Source organism: Gobio gobio (assembly GCF_949357685.1).
Source record: "Gobio gobio genome assembly, chromosome: 4".
Classification (NCBI taxonomy): Eukaryota; Metazoa; Chordata; class Actinopteri; order Cypriniformes; family Gobionidae; genus Gobio; species Gobio gobio.
In genome coordinates this window covers 30,940,503-30,960,443 of record NC_137100.1, presented here as the reverse complement: position 1 = coordinate 30,960,443, position 19,941 = coordinate 30,940,503, and the positions used below count along the sequence as shown (strand labels likewise).

The window sequence follows — 19,941 nt, the reverse complement described above, 5'->3', positions numbered from 1 at the left end:
AAAGCACGCATGACCCACGGCAAGTGTGATTAAATCACTGGTGGGGCTTTCAGAAGGAAGGTCAACCAAACCACATTAAGACTGATTCCTCCTACCCTCTTCCCACCCAGCTTCTCCCTCATCCAGCCAATTGCCATCTTTCATCTAAATAACTCTCTCCTTGTTCCATTCCCTAGATTGCCTGTTTGTAACTGACTATTTCACCCGGACGCCTCGCAAGCTCAATGCCTACCGCTCTTTTGCCAGCGTGGAGCTGTTCCACTTCAACGTGCCTGAAGACACCGTGGTGGCGGTTTGGAACCTCATCACCTTCAAGGAGCAAGGGGGCACCTTCGGAGACAGCTGCCCGGACCGCAACGTGACAGTGTGAGTTGGCTAAACTTCGTGGTTACATCCATTCGGGGTGGGGGCAGACAAGGACAACGGCGTGATGAGGTCAGATATGTCCAATCAGCATTTCAGATGAGACAAAGGGATATGTAAAAGCCAAATGCCGCATGCATGATTATAATGACCTTTCTGATGCTCACGCTGAAGAGTACTCACTGTTTGCCCTGATGTAATAGCTTTTAATTCAAGTCCAAGAATCATTTCCCAGATGCTGATCATTTTCTATGCTCTCCATAAAAAAAGGCATTTATCAAGTGTGGGGCCGACAGATTTCACATCGTAACTACACACTGGAGATCCATAAGCATTAAATACCAAGTGACACAGATAAGATTTAAAATCCAAATTGTGACATTTTTACTAATTTTCACAGGGTCACATTCAGTAGAATTGCTTTAAGAGTTCTAATCCGTATTAAATGGCCTCTAAAATTAGGATGGCCCTGTTTTATTAGTCATAAAAGACAATGAGTCCTTTGGTTCTCAGTTCAAGGTTACAAAAAAAAAATGGTTTTATGATAGTATGGGATAAAAAAATAATGTAAACTAACTTAAAAAATAATATTTCGGGTTCTGTTAAAGGGTTAGTTCTCCCAAAAAGGAAAATTCTGTCATTAATTACTCACCCTCATGTTGTTCCAAACCCGTAAGACCATCGTTCATCTCCAGAACACAAATTAAGATATTGTTTTGAAATCCGAGAGCTCTCAGTCCCCTCCATAGACCGCTATTAAATGAACACTTTTTCAAGGCCCAGAAAGGTAGTAGTTGTTAAAGTAGTCCATGTGACTCCATCGGTTCAACCTTAATTTAATGAAGCGACACGAATACTTTTTTTGTGCGCAAAAACAAACAAAAATAATGACTTTATTGAACAAATTCGTTCTGGCCCGTGACAGTCTCCTACGCTGTTTACAATACAGTGCATCTCCTGTGCATGCGTCGTGACGCGAAAAAGTGAGTATTTTAATGTCTACTGATTTGCTACATTTACTTCCATTGTAAGTGCCTCACTGTAGCCCAGATTGTTTAAAGAAAATGAGTGACAAGTTGAACATTATGCTGTCGATTGATCTTGTATTGAAACTGGTATATCTATTGAAACCCTGGCGCATTTTCAATGTTACAAAAAAACATTGCCCCATTTCCACGCTTCCTAGACACAGATGAAGCCAGAAATGAAGTGTGAAAACACTCACTCTTAAATTTGCCTCCGCTGAACTCTCTGGTACTTCAAAAGGCGAACTTTTAGCCTTTATTTTTCTCTGTCCAATTCTTTCAAGTCATCCTTGAATGATCCCAGTGCACTTTCATAGCCAGCACACGGTGTGCTATAGCACAAGAGCTGTTGTTAAAGTTAGTTTTGGCCCTTGGGTAATGAAAATGGAGAACATTATTCAATGAATACTCAGGTCTTCAAATCCCAGTACACTGGCTGTCATTAAAGTTCCATCAAAACACTGACCTTGTTATTGCCTGTCACTGAATGTACATCATAAGTGGTGAGGAAGGAACTCCTGGCTCTCTTTAATGTGCGACATTCTAAAGAGGAGGAGAGACCGTCCTTGAGTCATTCTTCCAATACTGGTTTCTTCTGATAAATAGCCGCATCACAGAGGTTTGCTGTTTATGCATTCAGCATGTATTAAAATGAGAACATTAGTGTCTGTTTTCTTTGTTTGCCGCTGCTACTTCTTTGACATTAAAATTAGCATTAAAAGTAACATTAACGGTAGCATTAAGCTCAGGTTAGGATGTTTTAAAAGCACTACCTCAGTGAATGCTCTTTGGCCCTTTTATTTCTTTGAGGGCTTCTTTCTTTCAGACTGCACATATAGAAGATCCCACTCATGCCTCCTGTTTTATGTCTTCAGGGGTATATATAACATAGTGAATAAACCTCTCTAGTGGCCTTGAGGGAAAGCTACAAAAGAAAGATGTGGTAAAAACAGTGATCTCTGTGTTAACTTTTGGAAGGACATATTTTAAACTCATAATTTCAGTCATAACTCCAGGGGAACATATTGCCTTTTATAATTACAGTAAGTACGCCCATGTTCCAGTTTTAGTGATAATGAAATATGTGTCTTCGGGGCCTATCAAGTAATATAAATGGCCCGCCTGTGATTTTAAATATTTTTTTTTCTTTCTTTTGACAGATTTATGCTCTATCTTGTAAAAATAGTGGTATAGAATCTCATTATCATTCTCGTGATCAGGTTGACTTGACCCAGCACTAAAAAACAACCCAGCAAATTAATTTTAAAACCCAACAAGCTGGGTCAAAAAAAAGAGCATGTGTTCTGTCCAATATTTACCCAGCGCTGGGTTGCCAAATAACCCAGTAAATGTTGTTTTTAACCCAGCATTTTTTAGAGTGTAGATATAGATATTAATATAGAGATGATTTATGGATGGATATAGATATAGATACAGAAATAGATGGGTGGATGGATGGATGGAGGGAAAGAAAGAAAGATGAATAGATATAGGGATGGATAGATAGATTGATTTATATATAAAACATAAACAGGTGTCTTAGTCTTTTACAATGCATGAAAGTATGAAACACAGTTTCTCTTTCTGGACGGAATGGACATTCATGATTAACTTCAGAATTTATCACTGAAACAAATGCATTTACAGCTATAGTCCCATGTAAAATTTTCCATTGCAAGTCCCCTGTTTTTTTTAGTAATGGTGACTTACAAAGTGCCCCCCATTTAGGACTTGTATTCACACTTAAATGTAAGATATTACACCATGGTGTGTCTATTTTCCAATCTAGACTTTTCTTATTGAATACTTTAACACAACATTCATACATTGCTTTACCAGATGCTTTTTCTTTTCCTAACAACCCTAAATTATTACACTTTAAAAAAATCCATTACACATTTCTAAATCAGGTATTAATGACACGTTTGGAAAGAGATCGTCTTCCTTCGGTTGAATCCACCCTTCTTCAAAGTCTTTTACCATCTTTAACTCTTCTTTGGTAATGATTTCTTTCCATTTAGACAACATCCGAGTTACCACCTGTGTAGACCTCATCTTCAACTTTTCTTCTATTGCTTTAGTGTCAGATAAATCATGTCCAGCTACACGAGTTAGACTTCCGAGAGTAGTGATCCATCAAAGCAGGAAAAGAACCATCATTGGACACATCTAAACGTGATCCACGAATCAACGGTTCTTGAAGAGTCCGGTACAAAGAGTCCGTTTTCTCACTTCTCAAAATTTAAACAAAGTGACCATACTTTAAATAAATTACAATAAAAAATTGGTAACTTAGATACAGACAACTTCTTAGGGTTCATCCAAAACCAGGGTTTATCCAGACCCATACCTTCAATTTTTTTTTAAAATAATAGAAGCAACCAAACTCCAATTTTCCTTTACCGAACTATCAAGAAACCTCTGTACAAATTTTAGCCTAAAGGCTGCCGCTCTACTCTGTAAATGAACCAAACCTTGTCCTCCTTCATTTTTAGGCAAAAATAAAACGCTTTGTGAACCCAATGTAAATTATCCCCCCAAAAATCGACTAAAATAGATTGCATTTTTTTTTCAAAAGGATTATTGGGGGATCTATATATGACAACCAATGCCAAATAGTAGAGGCTGCCAAATTATTAATAATTAACACCCGTCCTCTATACAACATTTTAGAAAGAAGAAATTTGCATTTATTCAAACGCCCCCAATTTTTTTCTTCTATCCCCTCAAAATAATTTTTTACCATTATATCATCTCCCAAATAAACACCTAAATATTTAAAACCATCTCTACTCCATTTTAACCCCGCAGGGAGACTAGGTTGTCCTTGCGGCCACTTTCCAATTAAAATAGCCTCACTTTTTTTCCAATTTACTTTAGCAGAGGAAACAGCCACAAAATCGCTTAAAATCTTTGTCATCTTTAACACAACACTTTGTTTTTTAATAAATAGGACAATATCATCAGCATAAGCGGATCATTTAAAAACCTTTTCACAGTTTGGAATACTTGCACCTTTTAACTCAACTCTAAATTTCCTTAACAGGGGTTCAATTGTTAAACTATATAACATACCAGAAAGAGCACATCCTTGTCTGATACCTCTAAGAACACTAAAGGGGGCACATAAGTCACCATTTACCTTCAACAAACTTTCAACATCACAATATAAAACTTTTAATTTATCAATAAAAGTTTTATTAAACCAAAAGCTTCTAAAACCTCCCATAAATAACTATGTTCAATCCGGTCAAATGCTTTCTCTTGAACTATTGAAACTAAATCAAAATCAATCCCAAAGAGCTTACCGATATCAAACATATCTCTAATAAAATAAATATTCTCAAAAATGTGCCTTCCTGGAACACAATAGGTCTGATCAGCGTGGATGACCTCTTCCAAAACCTTACTCAATCTGTTTGCTAATGTTTTGGATAAAATGTTATAATCACTGCATAGCAATGAGACAGGCCTCCAATTTTAAATTTCACTCAGGTCTCCCTTCTTTGGCAGTAGAGTCAGCACTGCTCTACGGCAGCTCAGTGGTAAACTTCCACTGTTTAGACTTTCGTTGATGACTGCCAGCAGATCTGCACCAATCTCAGGCCAAAAAGACTTATAAAAGTCTATAGATAAGCCATCTATACCTGGTGCTCTGCCACATTCCATGCCTTGAAGAGCTCTCTTTAGCTCTTCTAGTGTCATCTCTCTACAGAGATCGGCAATTGCCTCTTCAGTCACCTGAGGAAGATCTTCAAAAAACACATTAGTGTTTGACCTGTGTAAAAGTTCACTGCTATACAGCTCTTTATAAAATTCTACCACCCTCTTATGAACTTCTGTATGATTCGATAAGAGTGCACCATCCTTAGAACGCAAAAATCTTTTTTGGCCATTCCAAAAAAAAAAAAAAAAAAAGCAAGATATATCCATCCGCTCTATGTTCTTGAACCGGGATCTGATCATAGCCCCTTGTGCTTTCAGGTCTAAAATTCTAGATAAAAAATAAATAAATAATTAAAGATATCTCTAAATTCTATATCATTCAAAAGGTTGTTATTCAAATGCCATATTGCACTGGTTTTATGGATCCTAAAGTTAAAACACACTGTACTAAACTATGGTCTGAAAAGCTAACTGGAATAATAGAACAGTCTCTAAAAAAATTAAGTTGATGACTAAAACCATACAATCTGTCCAAACTTGCTAAAGACAACATATTATTATAAGAATGAACCCATGTATATTGTCTCTGTGTTTTATGAAATTTCTCCAAATGTCTACAAGATCATGCGTTTCCATAACTTCAATTAATCTTTTTCGAGAAGCCATATGAGGCTCAACATGATTTCTATCTAAAGCAAATTCAGTACAATTAAAATCTCCTCCAACTAAGAACAAATCCTCAGTATTACAATCATTTACTACTTTACATAATGTATTTAGAAAACCCATCCTTTCAACTGCATTGGTAGGAGCATACACACAACCAAAGCAATAAAATACATTTTCAAATTGAGCCCGTATTTTTTTTTAAATCTGCCTTTTACAACTTCTTCTACTTTGTAAGAAATTGGAATGGAGTTTTGGAAAATAAAATAGCAACACCACCACTTAGAGATGACTTATGACTAAGAAAGGTTAACCCATCAAATTCTCTTGCCCAATCCGCTTCATTAGAGACATCACTATAAGTTTCTTGCACAAAGAGAATATCTATTTTCTTTACCTTTACTACAGTTTTTTTTTTTGCTTTGGTACTAATTTCACAAGTAAGGTATACATTTTCAAAACTCTTAGTACAAAAATCCAAACTGATCACACTTTAACATACTTGTAACACACTTGTAACACAGCTAGTCATTCTTTCAAAACCTGATGTAATGCTTTCATTCCGTTGCACATATCTTCAGTCCACATAATCATTGCTTCAAACACAAGATTATTGTAATTTGTAATGAGGACATTTGGTTTAATCACCGAAACACAACAGTGTGATCTTCTTTCAGTTTAGTACTTTAAACAATCAGTTCATCCAACAGCAAAAGATAACAGCAATTATCTACAGAATCTACAGTAACACAGGCTATATATGCCTCATTAGAAAATACACTTAAATTACCTAACTTATGTAATTGAATCCATGATGTTTGTAATAGTATTCTATTCAGTGTGTAATCTGGTGCGATAAAGTTATGACAGCTATGAGGTTCTGTGCTATATCAGAGTTTGCTGCCAATAACTGTTCTCACTGTACCATTTGACTGAATCTACTGTAGTTGAGCTTTATAAGGGTGAGTTACAGTAATGTGACAGTCTCTACCATGGTAATCTGTTTTCAGTATCACATGGCTGTAATGTAAAATGCTATATTTGATACCGTCTGTCTCCCTTTCTCTGATTTCTGATCAGTCTGATGTTACACTGATGTTACATATACAAATACTATATTCTCTCCCCTTACACTAAACCTACCCATCACAGAAACATTTCTGTTTTTTTACATTTTCAAAAAAAACCTATTTCTGTATGATTTATAAGCTTGACAAAAAAATGTCCCCTCAAGGGATATTATGATATTGCCATCTTTATGGGGACATTTTGTCCCCATAATGTAGAGTTTACCAGGCCCCCCACACACACACACACACACACACACACACACACACACACACACACACACACACACACACACACACACACACACACACACACACACACACACACACACACACACACACACACACACACACACACACACACACACACACACACACACACACACACACACACACACACACACACACACTTGTGTGAAACACTTATTTTTGAGTAGTGAAAATGATACTTTGGGGTTTTGTGTATTGTACTAACACAATTGAAAATATGCTGAAATGTTTGAAAAAAGTGCACTTTTGATGATCTGTTGTGATATTAGCACTGAGTTTTGAAAATGTACACCTTGCTTGTGAAAAAAGTACCAAAGCGAGTAAAAAAACCTGTAACTCGTATAACTCAAACCTTTTCTTCTCTTCTCGTGCCCCATTTGAAGCAATATGAAATTCCCTCATCAAAGAGAAGAAAAGGATATAAAAAAAACACACAAAAAAACCCTCATCTCATAAAAGTGTAGTATTACAACTTGTCATGGCAAACATTAATCCCTAACTGAGAATTCATTTTAGTAATAATTTTTTTCATTCTGTACACCTCTTGATCAGAAAATTGACCTTCACTCTTAAAACGATTTGCTTTCTCTACAAATTGTTCCAAATCAGGAAAGTACTCTGTAATACGCACATTTCTTGCATTCTTTGTTACCCTCAAAAAGAGCTTAATATTATCAACACCATAAGATTTTTCCGAAGACTCATTTTGTGTTTGATCAAAAGAAATAATACATTCTGAAAGGTCCGTTTCACTCTCTGTGTCAGTTTGACTCAAATCATTATCTTCCATTTTTTTCAATTTACCATAATGGCGCTGTTTCAATCTCCTTTTTTGCTGTGTTTTAAAGACACATTCATCTTGTTCTCCCAAAGAACACTGATCTCTTTCCAGCTCCATGTCTTGATTCTTTTCAGAATTCTGCCTATCTAGACCAGTGGTAGGCAAGTTCAGTCCCAGAGAGCCGCTGTCCTGCAGAGATTAGCTCCAACCCTAATCAAACACACCTGAACAAGCCCATCAGTGTCTTCAGGATTACTAAAGCTACAGGCAGGTGAGGGTTTTTTCAGGGTTGGAGTCAAACTCTGCAGGACAGCGGCTCTCTTGGACCGAACTTGCCTACCCCTGATCTAGACCATCACCTGATCATCAGATAACTGTTGCTTTTCTACAGATACAGAAACTTCTTCCGTATCTACCACTGCCACTCGTTCTGTCCTTATTTGCTTCAAAGCTGCAACCTCACCTGATAAATCTATTAAATTTGCATCTGCAGGTTTTTGTTCACTGTTTTCCTCAGCAACCGTTACAGTTGTAGGTACCTCACTGTCACTTTGTACAATCTCATCCTCACCAACTTTCTCAACCATAACCGGTGAAACTTTCTTCTTTGATTTCTCATCTTTTTTCGGACAAACCCTCACGAGATGTCCCATTTCACCACACCCAAGGCACTTCATGCTATTAGTTGTGGCAAAAAACGCATAGTTGAAATCATCATGATTGAAATTAAATGTCAAATTCAATTCCTCTTTGTTATCCTTAAGTACCATGTACACAAAACGTCTGAACGACACTACGTGTTTCAATAGCGGCGATTTACAGCCAATTTGAATCAACTTGATTGGAGAAACCAATCTGCCATATCTCTCCAACAATTGAACAAGCACCTAATTTTTATGAAAGGCGGCACGTTTGATAGAACCACCTTCTTTGATGGAGTGGACAGTGGTAACACTGGAACATAAACATTGTCAATAACAACTCCACTTTCAATCAAAATGTTTGCCAACTCAACGGTTTTCAAAAAAAAAAACACAACCACGTTGTTTATTCTTGATGCCAACAAGACATTTCCACCTCTCCTGCAGCTAAACTACATTCCTCTACACTTGCATTCAAGCTTATTTTCACAGCATGACGCCGTGTGAGGAAATCTAATGCCCTCACACCCGAAGTTATAGAAAACTGGCAGATGGACAACAAAACAGCGGCCACAAAAAAGGAGTCCACACACTCAACACACTCAATCGCTCGCTCACTCAACAGACGCTCACGCATGCGAGAGAGAGAGAGAGAGAGATAGATAGATCGATGGGGCAGTCCCCCTTAAAAGGACCACAAAAAGGTTCATAGTAGTACCTTAAGGTACGTATTTGTACTCTAAGGTACTAATATGCACCTTTTAGGAGTAAAAAAGGTACAAAAATGTCCTTTTAAGGGTACTGCCCCAGTGACAAGCTGTTGTACCCCTAAATGTACAATTTTGACACCCCTTTTCTCTGTGTATGGATGAATATCGATAATATTGATATGGGTAAAGATGTAAATATAGAGTGGATGAATGGATATAGGGATGATGGAAAGAAAGAAAGATGTCTAGAAAGAAAGGAATATATATACAATAATAATTGAGAGATGATAGAGAGATAGGTGAATAGATATGGATATATGGATTGACGGTTGATGGAGGATGAATAGATATAGAAAATGTAGATAGGGATATAGATATAGAGATGGGTGGATGGATTGATGGGTAGATAAATGATAGATCAAAATGATTATGACTTTTATGAATATACATAAAGTCTAAAAGCAAACCACACATTTTATAAATCATTCTATCTCCATAGATTGCACTGTTTGTGCATACAGAACCATTTACTGCACAAAGTTTTGTCATGAGGCCCCAGGTCTTCTAGCTGTTTTCATAATGAACAAGGCAGGGCTCCATTCTGTCGATTCAGCTGTCAGATAGCAGGCAGGGGGTGCCATGGAGAGATGGTAATTAAAACAGGCTGTACTCAGTGCCGGGGGAGAGATAAAGCAGGAGGATAAGATAAAGAAATGGGAGAAAGCAGGACGACTGGGTCTAGTGGATAACAGCCCTGCGCTGCAGCCCGTAGATCAATATCATGCTGCCGGACAGACCATGACAACTCTAATTGTGGCCCATACAAAACAGTAGGCCTAGGCTGAAACATGGCTCCCGAGGTCTTCCCAGCCTTCCCTTTTCGCTGGATCATCCTTCAAACATCAAGTTGAAGCCTTTGGGAAGCCTTCTAATGTGAAACTGACACATCACATCAGATAATCAATGTTCAGCATAGGTTTTTAAGGATAAGCAATGTAATGTTCACATTCTCATTATAATTAAGGTCACAGTTGCGATTCTCCAATCTGTCTCTGACCTCTTGGCTGAAGCCTGAAGACTTTGCTTTATCTCTCCCTCATCAATAAGACAGCGAGTGTCATGCACATTAATGATCTTAAGCTCTAGTCTAATTCATCTCACATGCTCACATAGGGACCGGGTGCTCGATGCATGAGGCATGGTAATGCGAGACAGCAAAACAATGATGGAAATCACCTCACCTCAATTAGACTCCAGCACTTAATCTGCATTTCATGCTTGTTTGTTTAGACAAATACAAGAACAGCAAGATGTATGCCATTCATTTGCATAATACGGGATCTAGGGGATGAGATTGTCGACAGACCTAATCAAGACATAAACTAGGAGATGGGTGACAAAAACACAAAGGCTGCACGCCAAATTTTTTCATTTTAAACTCAAAATTTACCGCAGGTTACATAAAGAACAAAGTCCATTTTGAGCTCATGATCTTGGCAAGTAGATGTACTACCTTTAAATGTAAAGGGCTCCTGCTACTCGCCAGCAGCAACACTGAAGTAATATATCTGATGTGATATCTGGGGTACATTAATGTCAACGTTTTAGAACCGCTGCCTCCCAGAAGAACTCAGTAACTAAATGTTATGATGTGCCTCATTTGTCTCTCTGTTCTTCTGTCCATGGTGCTGAAAACAACGAGTGGAGACGACTCTGGTGATTACTATGAACATTGTGCACTTCTTATGAAGATGTATCTAAAACTTTCTGTTGTGTGAATTTGTTATTTTTTGGGGGAGGGCGGGTTAACTTTGAAGAATGTTGCACATTTTCTTTTTTCAAGAACTAGTTTCACAGGCTTTGACATAGACTTGACATGTTTTCAAAGGGTAAGTGTGATTTTGCCAAGCAAGGCTAGATAGATAGATAGATAGATAGATAGACAGACAGACAGACAGACAGACAGACAGACAGACAGACAGACAGACGAAAGATAGACAGACAGACGATAGATAGACAGACAGACAGACAGACAGACAGACGAAAGATAGACAGACAGACGATAGATAGATAGATAGATAGACAGACAGACAGACAGACAGACAGACAGACAGACGAAAGATAGACAGACAGATGACAGATAGATAGATAGACAGACAGACAGACAGACAGACAGACGATAGACAGACAGGCAGACAGACAGACCATAGCTAGATAGACAGACAGATGACAAACAAACAGATAGACAGACAGATGATAGATAGATAGACAGACAGACAGACAGACAGACAGACAGACAGACAGACAGACAGACAGACAGACAGACAGACAGACAATAGTCAGAAAGACAGACAGACAGACGATAGACAGAGAGACAGACAGAGAGACACACAGAGAGATACAGATAGATAGACAGACAGACAGACAGACGATAGATAGGTAGACAGACAGACAGACAGACAGACAGACAGACAGACAGACAGACAGACAGACAGACAGACAGACAGATGACAGACAGACAGACAATAGATAGATAGCTAGATAGACAGATAATAGATAGACAGACAGACAGACAGACAGACCATAGCTAGATAGACAGACAGATGACAAACAAACAGATAGACAGACAGATGATAGATAGACAGACAGACAGACAGACAGACAGACAGACAATAGTCAGAAAGACAGACAGACAGACAGACGATAGACAGAGAGACAGACAGACAGACAACAGATAGATAGCTAGATAGATAGATAGATAGATAGATAGATAGATAGATATATAGATAGATAGATAGATAGATAGATAGATAGATAGATAGATAGATAGATAGATAGATAGATAGATAGATAGATAGATAGATAGATAGATGGATGGATGGATGGATGGATGGATGGATGGATGGATGGATGGATGGATGGATGGAGGAGTATGTTGTACTTGGTGAAATCACATTTACTGTATTCAAAGGTAACAATTAGGGCTGTCAAAGTAGCATGTTAATTTAGAACAGTTAATTATAAAAAAAAGTGTTTGAATGATTTAATCTTGCCCTATGACCAAAAAAAAAAAAAAGACACATCAGTGATCTTGAGCCCTTCCAACAGTACAGATTTTGAATGTCTCCTTTTTTTGGACACACTTGCTGTATCTGAACTATGCATACTGTTTAGTAGGTACTACATTTGGTTTGAAACTTACTTTGCGTTCTATATAGTATGATTGTGCGTAGTATGAATTAAATATGGACACATCCGCCATATTGTCATTGTCATATACGGTATCAGTTGTGTTACTTCACTACCATGCGCAAATCTTCTCCCGTGGCCTCATGGGATCGTGAAGAGTCCAACGGATGCACACTTCAGAATCTCACTGGAAATAGTAGGTTATCCGGATACCTTTCGCCTACTGACATACTACTCAGCTCACATACTGTTTTTTTGCATTCTGTATAGTATGGAAGTAGGCATATTTGGACACCGACTCATTTCAGGTTTTGGAGAGTCTCTACTAATGAACTGATGACCAGAATCAGGTGGGTTTATTAGGGAGATGTACAAAATGTGCACTGTTCCCATTTTAGCCTTTAGGTCTTGGAGTCTCAAATAACAAGCTGATATAATCAGGTGCGTTTGATTGAATTCATGTTCAAATATAGATAAACAATATATTGACTTCAAAAACACTCTTTTTTGTTGTTATGTCTGTTGAATGCTTTAGGCAATGACATATGATCACATATCCAATTCTCATATCACAATAATTGTTGAAGCTTTTATTATTTAATTACATGAAAAAACAATCTTCAGTGTTTTTTCTTCCCAAATAACTAAAATATCCTTGAACATTTAAATGCTGTAAAACAATACACAATAAAATAGTATAAACTACCCTAGTGAAAAATAAATATACTAAAATATATTTGAAATACATTTATTTCATACTAAGTACACTACAAATAGTGATATCAAACACATTTAGGCTTAATATTAAGAAATGTGCATTGTGAAATAAAGAAGTTCTCCAAATAAAGTTTAATTGTAATTGTTATATCAATACGTCTCAAGTGATATGTCAGTAAATATGTTAATGGATTTTTAGTATACTTAGTATACAAAAAATGTGTTTTAAATACATTTAGGTTGTTTTTTTCCCCATTAGGGTAAACAAATGTTTAAACAGCTGAAAGTGCAAAAGAGCACAGCTATAAAGAACAATAATAAAGAATCTGAACATTTTCAGTCAATATCTAGATATATTTTCTGGGCTGGCATGTTTTATTCCAGAAGTGTAAGCAAACATTTGAAAATAAGCATAAAGTCTTTAAGCATTTGGTGTTGTTTGATACACTGCAGTGAATACAAAAATCTGAATGGTTGTTTGAAAACATGCTGTTTTCTCTGTCATAAGCAAGTGTCAGAAATCTGCAAACTTTGTGTACTGTGGTAACCGGATTATTACTCCTTTTCTGTAGAATGAATTAGCATTTTCATTCAGCTCGTTGCACAGCATATACAGTATGTAGTGTTGTAACCAGTTAATGGACAAGAAGCTAATGTACATTCTGAAAATCAACACAATTCTGATAATAAGATACATTGACTTATTCACAGTATTTTGAAATGTCTACGATAATACTGTGCATATTAACTACCAAAATATAGGGTATTACTGCAGAGCCGGACTGGGACACAATATCAGGCCGGGAAATCCTACACCCATCCAGGCCATCATATGCACCCAAATAAAATCTAGAAACACGGACAACCCTATTTTTTCGCTAAATAATTAAAGGCTTTATCTTGAAAGGCTCACTTCCCTTTTCCTTTTCTTAACTTTCCCTAATATCTCTCCGTCTCTCCCTTCCACCAGGATCATCAGCCTCATACACTTAGTAAAGAGGAGTACTAGTGTTATTGGAAATTTAAACTAAAACATTAATATATATATATGCATGTATTTTTCTCGTACCTGTCTCTTCTTCACCTGTCACTTTTTCTAGCCTCATGTTACAAACAGATCTGTCTTCACCTTAGTGCAAATCATCCACCTTATTGTAATTTTTTGGCCCAGAATCTACATCTATTTTAGTAAAAATCTAAGTATTATATTTAAGACAAAATGTTGTTTTTATGTTAAAATTGCTTAAATATTGTAAATTTAGCAACACTATATTTCATACAATATAGACTTGATCGGCATTACTGGGAACGCCCACAGAACCTCAAGTAACCTCTAGTAAGTTAAAAAAAACTTCCTGATATGGAAGCTTTAGCATAAGTTCTGCCGGGAAGACTTAATTGTCATGTCACTTTAACTTTATCCAATCACATTCCAATACCTGGATGCGCCTCTGCCTTCGTCTTCAGGCAGGATATGCAGAGTCCGGACTCTCAGATTGCGCGCTACGGACGGGGCCTATGCCAATATACTTTATTGCTTGCTGGGTTGTTAATAAATGGATAATTGTCACAGTATTTATTCTCCCGAGTCTTTCTGGCAGAACTGAAGTTACTGCTAAATAAACAGACGGAGCCGTTCGTCAATTCCGAAAGCCTAATACGTCCATTACAATTAAACATTTGCACTACATGATGCTGTTTATTGTAAAGATTAAAAAGAGATTTCATTAATTGCAATGGCAAAAGTTTGTTGAACAAAACGCCAATAAAGTCATACTTGTCACGGGACTCAATTTATCGTTAAAGCAGTTTTTCACGATAAGCGATCACATACCAACATAATGCGTGAGGTTATTAATGTACATAACATTCAAAAGTATTTATTTCATGATGGGAAGGGCTGGGCTCATGCTTATGCTTCAAGCTGATATTGTGACACTGACATGTCAATTTCATAGCACAAGACACGTTTTATGATCATTTTTAAACGTTAAATGTATGTAATACATACTTTTAATCCATTAAATTGAGGAACACCTGAATTAACGTCCTCATCGATAGACTGGGTTATTTATGAAATAGGCATGTCATACCTATATGGGGGTCGGGGGAGCAGCATATTTAGATGAGAAAATGACACCTCTGGCCATTGATTCCATTGGGTCTTTTATCAGTCACAGATACTGTACGGACAATCTGACCAAATATGGTTCAGTTTTTCTATATATCTTGCTCTGTCGAGCGGCAAAAGTGATTCTACACAGGCTAAACTGGGTTAACCCCATGCATTTACATTGTGGGGGAATGGACTGTTTTCCCCCACGTTGACTCCGCCCCCACATTGCCACGCCCCCAGCTATGACACAACGCCGACCAAGTCTATGTAAAAAAGAAAAAGTGTCTTATTTTGCTTCTACTCCCTGCCTGGCTGAATCTAATGTGTGATCACTGCCCCACAGCTAGTGCTAGGTTGATTATCTCCACCTTCATTTGATTAAAAAAAGGGGGGGAAAGTTTAAAAACCTCACAAATAGGCAGGCATAGGGTCAATCAGCTCCCTAGTTCAGTAGTCAGCACACGGACTGATTCCCTGATCAGTGCCCTGACTACTGAACTAGGGAGCTGATTGAGAGGCACCCATATTTTTCTAAATGGTCTAAATGTCAAAATGTATTCATTAATAAACTACATTATGATTATCTATTTAGAAAAATCCTAATAAAATGTTATTGCATTATTTTTTGTTGATGTCTGCACTGTTGCTCCTGTCTCCTTGCTCCCAGTAATGTGAATATTTGTCTGCTAAATTACTAATACACTAAAATAATATTAATCTCCTTTAGTGACGACAGTATTTAGGGGCGCTACCGCTAACATTTGCAAGCAGTTCAAAACTAATTTAACAAAGAAAGAAAGTACAGTATTTACAGATGAAACTGACCTGCACTTGAAGCCCTGAACAGGTCAGTAATTTTGCAACGTTTCGCTGCTTCTTCTTGGAGTGCTTTCTTTTTCTTTGCCCTTTCCCTCTCTGCCCGACCTGGCCGCTTTCTCTCCATCATCGGGTGCTGCTCGCATTTCTGTTTAACCGTTTGGCTGAGGCGTAAAGTTGAATCGTAGCCTTGTCAGTCAGGTCAAGACTAATAGATTCATGATTTATTTGTATCATTATTAATAATCAAAATGATCACTTTAGTAAAGGCAATAATATAAAATAATAATAAAAAAAGAAAAACGTCTAGCTGTCAGCAGGCCAAATTAGTGCCCCAGGCCAGCTCCTGATGGCCAGTCCGGGCCTGTATTACTGAATACCAGCACATGTCTACTTACCTTTGAATAACCTTCAATTATGAGCTCAGAAAATATTGATTTATCTCATTTTTTTGCAATGAATTTTCATTAGCATGTCATGTAATTGATTTATAATAGATTGAAAGCCCTAGTAACAATTAATGCCATTCTTATCTTTATCTCACAGCTTTAGCGAGGACTCATTTCTTTGTGTGTTTGTTTCTTGCAGCCAACTTGCCTCGGGTTAATTACCAAACCTTGTTTTCACCTTGTTGCAAACTCTCTCCAGACTAATTGACAACTAGGGATTCATAGAGTGTGACCTTAAACGTTGGGAGGAAATGCACTGACTACAGAGCATGTTGATCTGATTATGATGATCTGTTTGTTAAAGGTCCATTTTACATGCAGCTTGGACTCTGATCATAGGTCAGCTCTGTATCACTTTGATGAGCCTGGCAGTAATATGCTAGGATTGCGTGCACTGCAAAGGATAATGAAGCCAGGCCTTTGGAGCACCAAATTACAAACTATAGGCATAATTTACATGCCATGGCATGCATTTTGAACCTTGAGCTTAAGTATTTGAACTATGTATATAAGAGCATGAAGGATGCATGGTAGCTTCACCATGTGCATTTATTCAATTTCAATTTATGTGTGGATTTCGTTAGAAAAACAGACATCATTGGCGTATGGCAGACCCTGTCAGATCAAAATCACCACCAGACAATTAAGAATAAAATTTACATTTTACAATAAGGTTCAGTTCTTTAATATCAATTAATTTATTAGAATCATGAACTAACAGCTAATCATTAATAAGTGTTTAAAAAAACAAAAACAATTACTTAATGTATGAATGATTTATGTGTTATGAAATAGTAAGCCTTAGTAAAAATCCAGCCTCAAAGGAAAAGGTTCATGGCTCAGTGCACAACACAACCCAGATAAAATCATTGAAAACATCTGTCTGGCAGTGCTGAACACAAGCTTGTGCTTTAACAACAATAGACTGGCCAGTGTCGTCACATTCATGTTGTGAGCAGTATGGGGTATCCGTCTTAGAATAAGACCCCGTATAATGGGACATTTTTTAGGTGCACTAGCTCAGAGTATGAGAAGGGCAGAAATGACTTATCTAATAACACTGCAGAGCTCCAGCAGCAGTGTTTTGAGTTATAATCTGTCAAGGATCCAGGACCCCTGGGTTAGCATGACCACCTCTGACGATGTCTGTTTCAAGAAGGAGAAACCCACAAAGAAACTTATGTACAGCCACAGACATTATAAGGCTACTGAAATAAGTTGAAACATTTTTCACAGACAGGCTTCATCCATTCGAGTATAGGAGCTGAACTTGTATGTAATAGCAGCCTGTGGACAAGATGGCCTCCTTAATAAGACTTTTATTCATAAGAAGTCAAAGTTTGGCTGGCCAGATTATCTGATATTTAAAAGACAGTTTGACCATGACAGTCTACAGGTGTCAGGGTTTTTCCTGGCTCAAAATGAGGTGGTAAAATCCTGTTTGGCCCAGCCGACCCGTGGCTCGCGATTTTGCCAATTATTTGTCAGTTTTAGGGCTGTCATACATTTTTTGTGTGCTTCGATCATTAAATAATTATGAATTTAATCCCTTTTAAGTTATCACTTTGCAGTGTAAGATTACAGCTAACACTTTTAAATATTTATTCAATTCAGTAAATAACTGAAACGATCACAACAAACTGACAAAATAAAAGGGTTAGAAATGTATCATTCATATATTTCTATCTCTATAGAATATCTACATCTGTGTTTGTGGAACTAATGGTAACTCTTTTATTTGTTAAACACAATCCAGAATCCAATAAGTACACACTACTTCATTATAGAGAAAACAATAAATGAATACAAATATATAATCATAAGGTATGACAAAAATATATAAACAAAATTGCAATAACAAAAAGTAATTCTGGAAAAACATATATGTTAATAAAAAGGTACAAATTACTTTGTGTTCTAATAAAATACATTTATGAAAAACAATTTATATTATTATATTTATATTTATATATGAATGTAGATAATTATATGGGCCTACACAAATAATATCAAATTACAAGATGTTTATTGTAAACGTAATGTGCAGCTTTGTAATGGGGCAACAAAGATATAATAGATACGAGAGAACAAGATTTTAAGGCTTTTAATAATCTTTCAGCGCACAAAACTATGAAAATATATGAAACGCTTCAAAACAGTGCGGCACAATGCGCATCCCTAGTGCAGCATGATGCGCTTAATGCAACATGGAGTCAGAGCGCGCATTGCAACGCGAGTGCGCATTGAAAAGTTCACGGCACAAAGAGAAGAGATGTTGAGCGCACAAATCCTAGTCTATAATGTATATCTGTCCAACAGTTTACGTATTATTTGTTTCTTCACAGTTTTAAATTCCAGTTATTGTGCGTCTGATGCTAGTTAATAGTCCTTGTGTTGTCACCCGGTAGCGAGTACAACATAGTTCAGAAACCGCTAGATTAACTCCAGCAAGATAAAGTCATTTTATGCAAACAGCCATTTATCTACAGATCAAGTATTATAATGAATATATAATCTTGGAGAGAGTTTTACCGTGCTGCTGCTGCTGCTGCTGACTGTTGTAACCGAACGCGACGGGCAGTTTGAATGCATGCTGAACGGAGAATGATTGACAGCTACAGCAGAGGGAAGTTTAACATAACGATGTAAATATTATTCTGTTCCTCGCATTCAGCTATGGAATGGCTTTAGATGAATTTGTACCAGCAAATCATAATATTATAATGATTGCTGAAGGATCATGTGACGATATATATTTCTGATGATTATTTAATTATCACGACATGCCTAATCTGAGCAAGTGATATTGCCTGTCTGAATTTTGCGGACAGACGGAGTCGGACGCCTCATAATTCTCTATGCAGGAAAAACCCTGGGTGTGCAGTTTATAGAGGGTATATGCACTGATGTCACTTTCCTGCTGGAACACGCCCTCTCAGCCGGACTGAGTGGCAGAAGAGCTGCTGCATGACTGGATTTAATAGGGCGAAACTGCGAAAACGTGAGTAAAACAAACTTGATAGTGTTTCTTACAACTTACCAAAGATGCAGTGACCCATGGATATTGACATGCAGCCAGGAATCGTGCGGGGGAAATACATGAAGCAAATTTGCCTGTGAATGCTTTAAATACATATAGGTAGGTCTAAATCCGGGTGATCACTTACATCAATGTTATATATATCATCATATCGTCCAGCCCTAAAACTTGTATAGTTTTTTGTCAGTGCTTATTTAAAAACCTCCAATTATGCAGAATATACGATGGTGAATATTTAATTGATGAGTTGTCGATAACAATACAATATATAGGGTATGATTTTACCCCAAAAAGCAGCATATTGATACAAAATGATAACTGCAAATCCAAGTTTGGCTGCCTGTTTCTGTGAATTTCAGCAGTCCATTTGCTTCTCTTTTCTGTAGCTTTTGGCAGTCTGTAAAAATATTTCTTGTCAAATCTTT

The 19,941-nt window shown here is 37.2% G+C and overlaps 1 protein-coding gene across 1 annotated transcript in view; it reads left to right on the top strand.

Moving 5' to 3' along the window:
- Positions 1-19,941, top strand: part of tmem8b (transmembrane protein 8B) — a 196,055-nt gene that overhangs the window by 53,973 nt on the left and 122,141 nt on the right. The window contains exon 2 of the mRNA XM_079815071.1: positions 177-366. Coding sequence (XP_079671197.1) covers positions 177-366 — 190 coding nt within the window. The remainder of the gene's footprint in view (positions 1-176; positions 367-19,941) is intronic.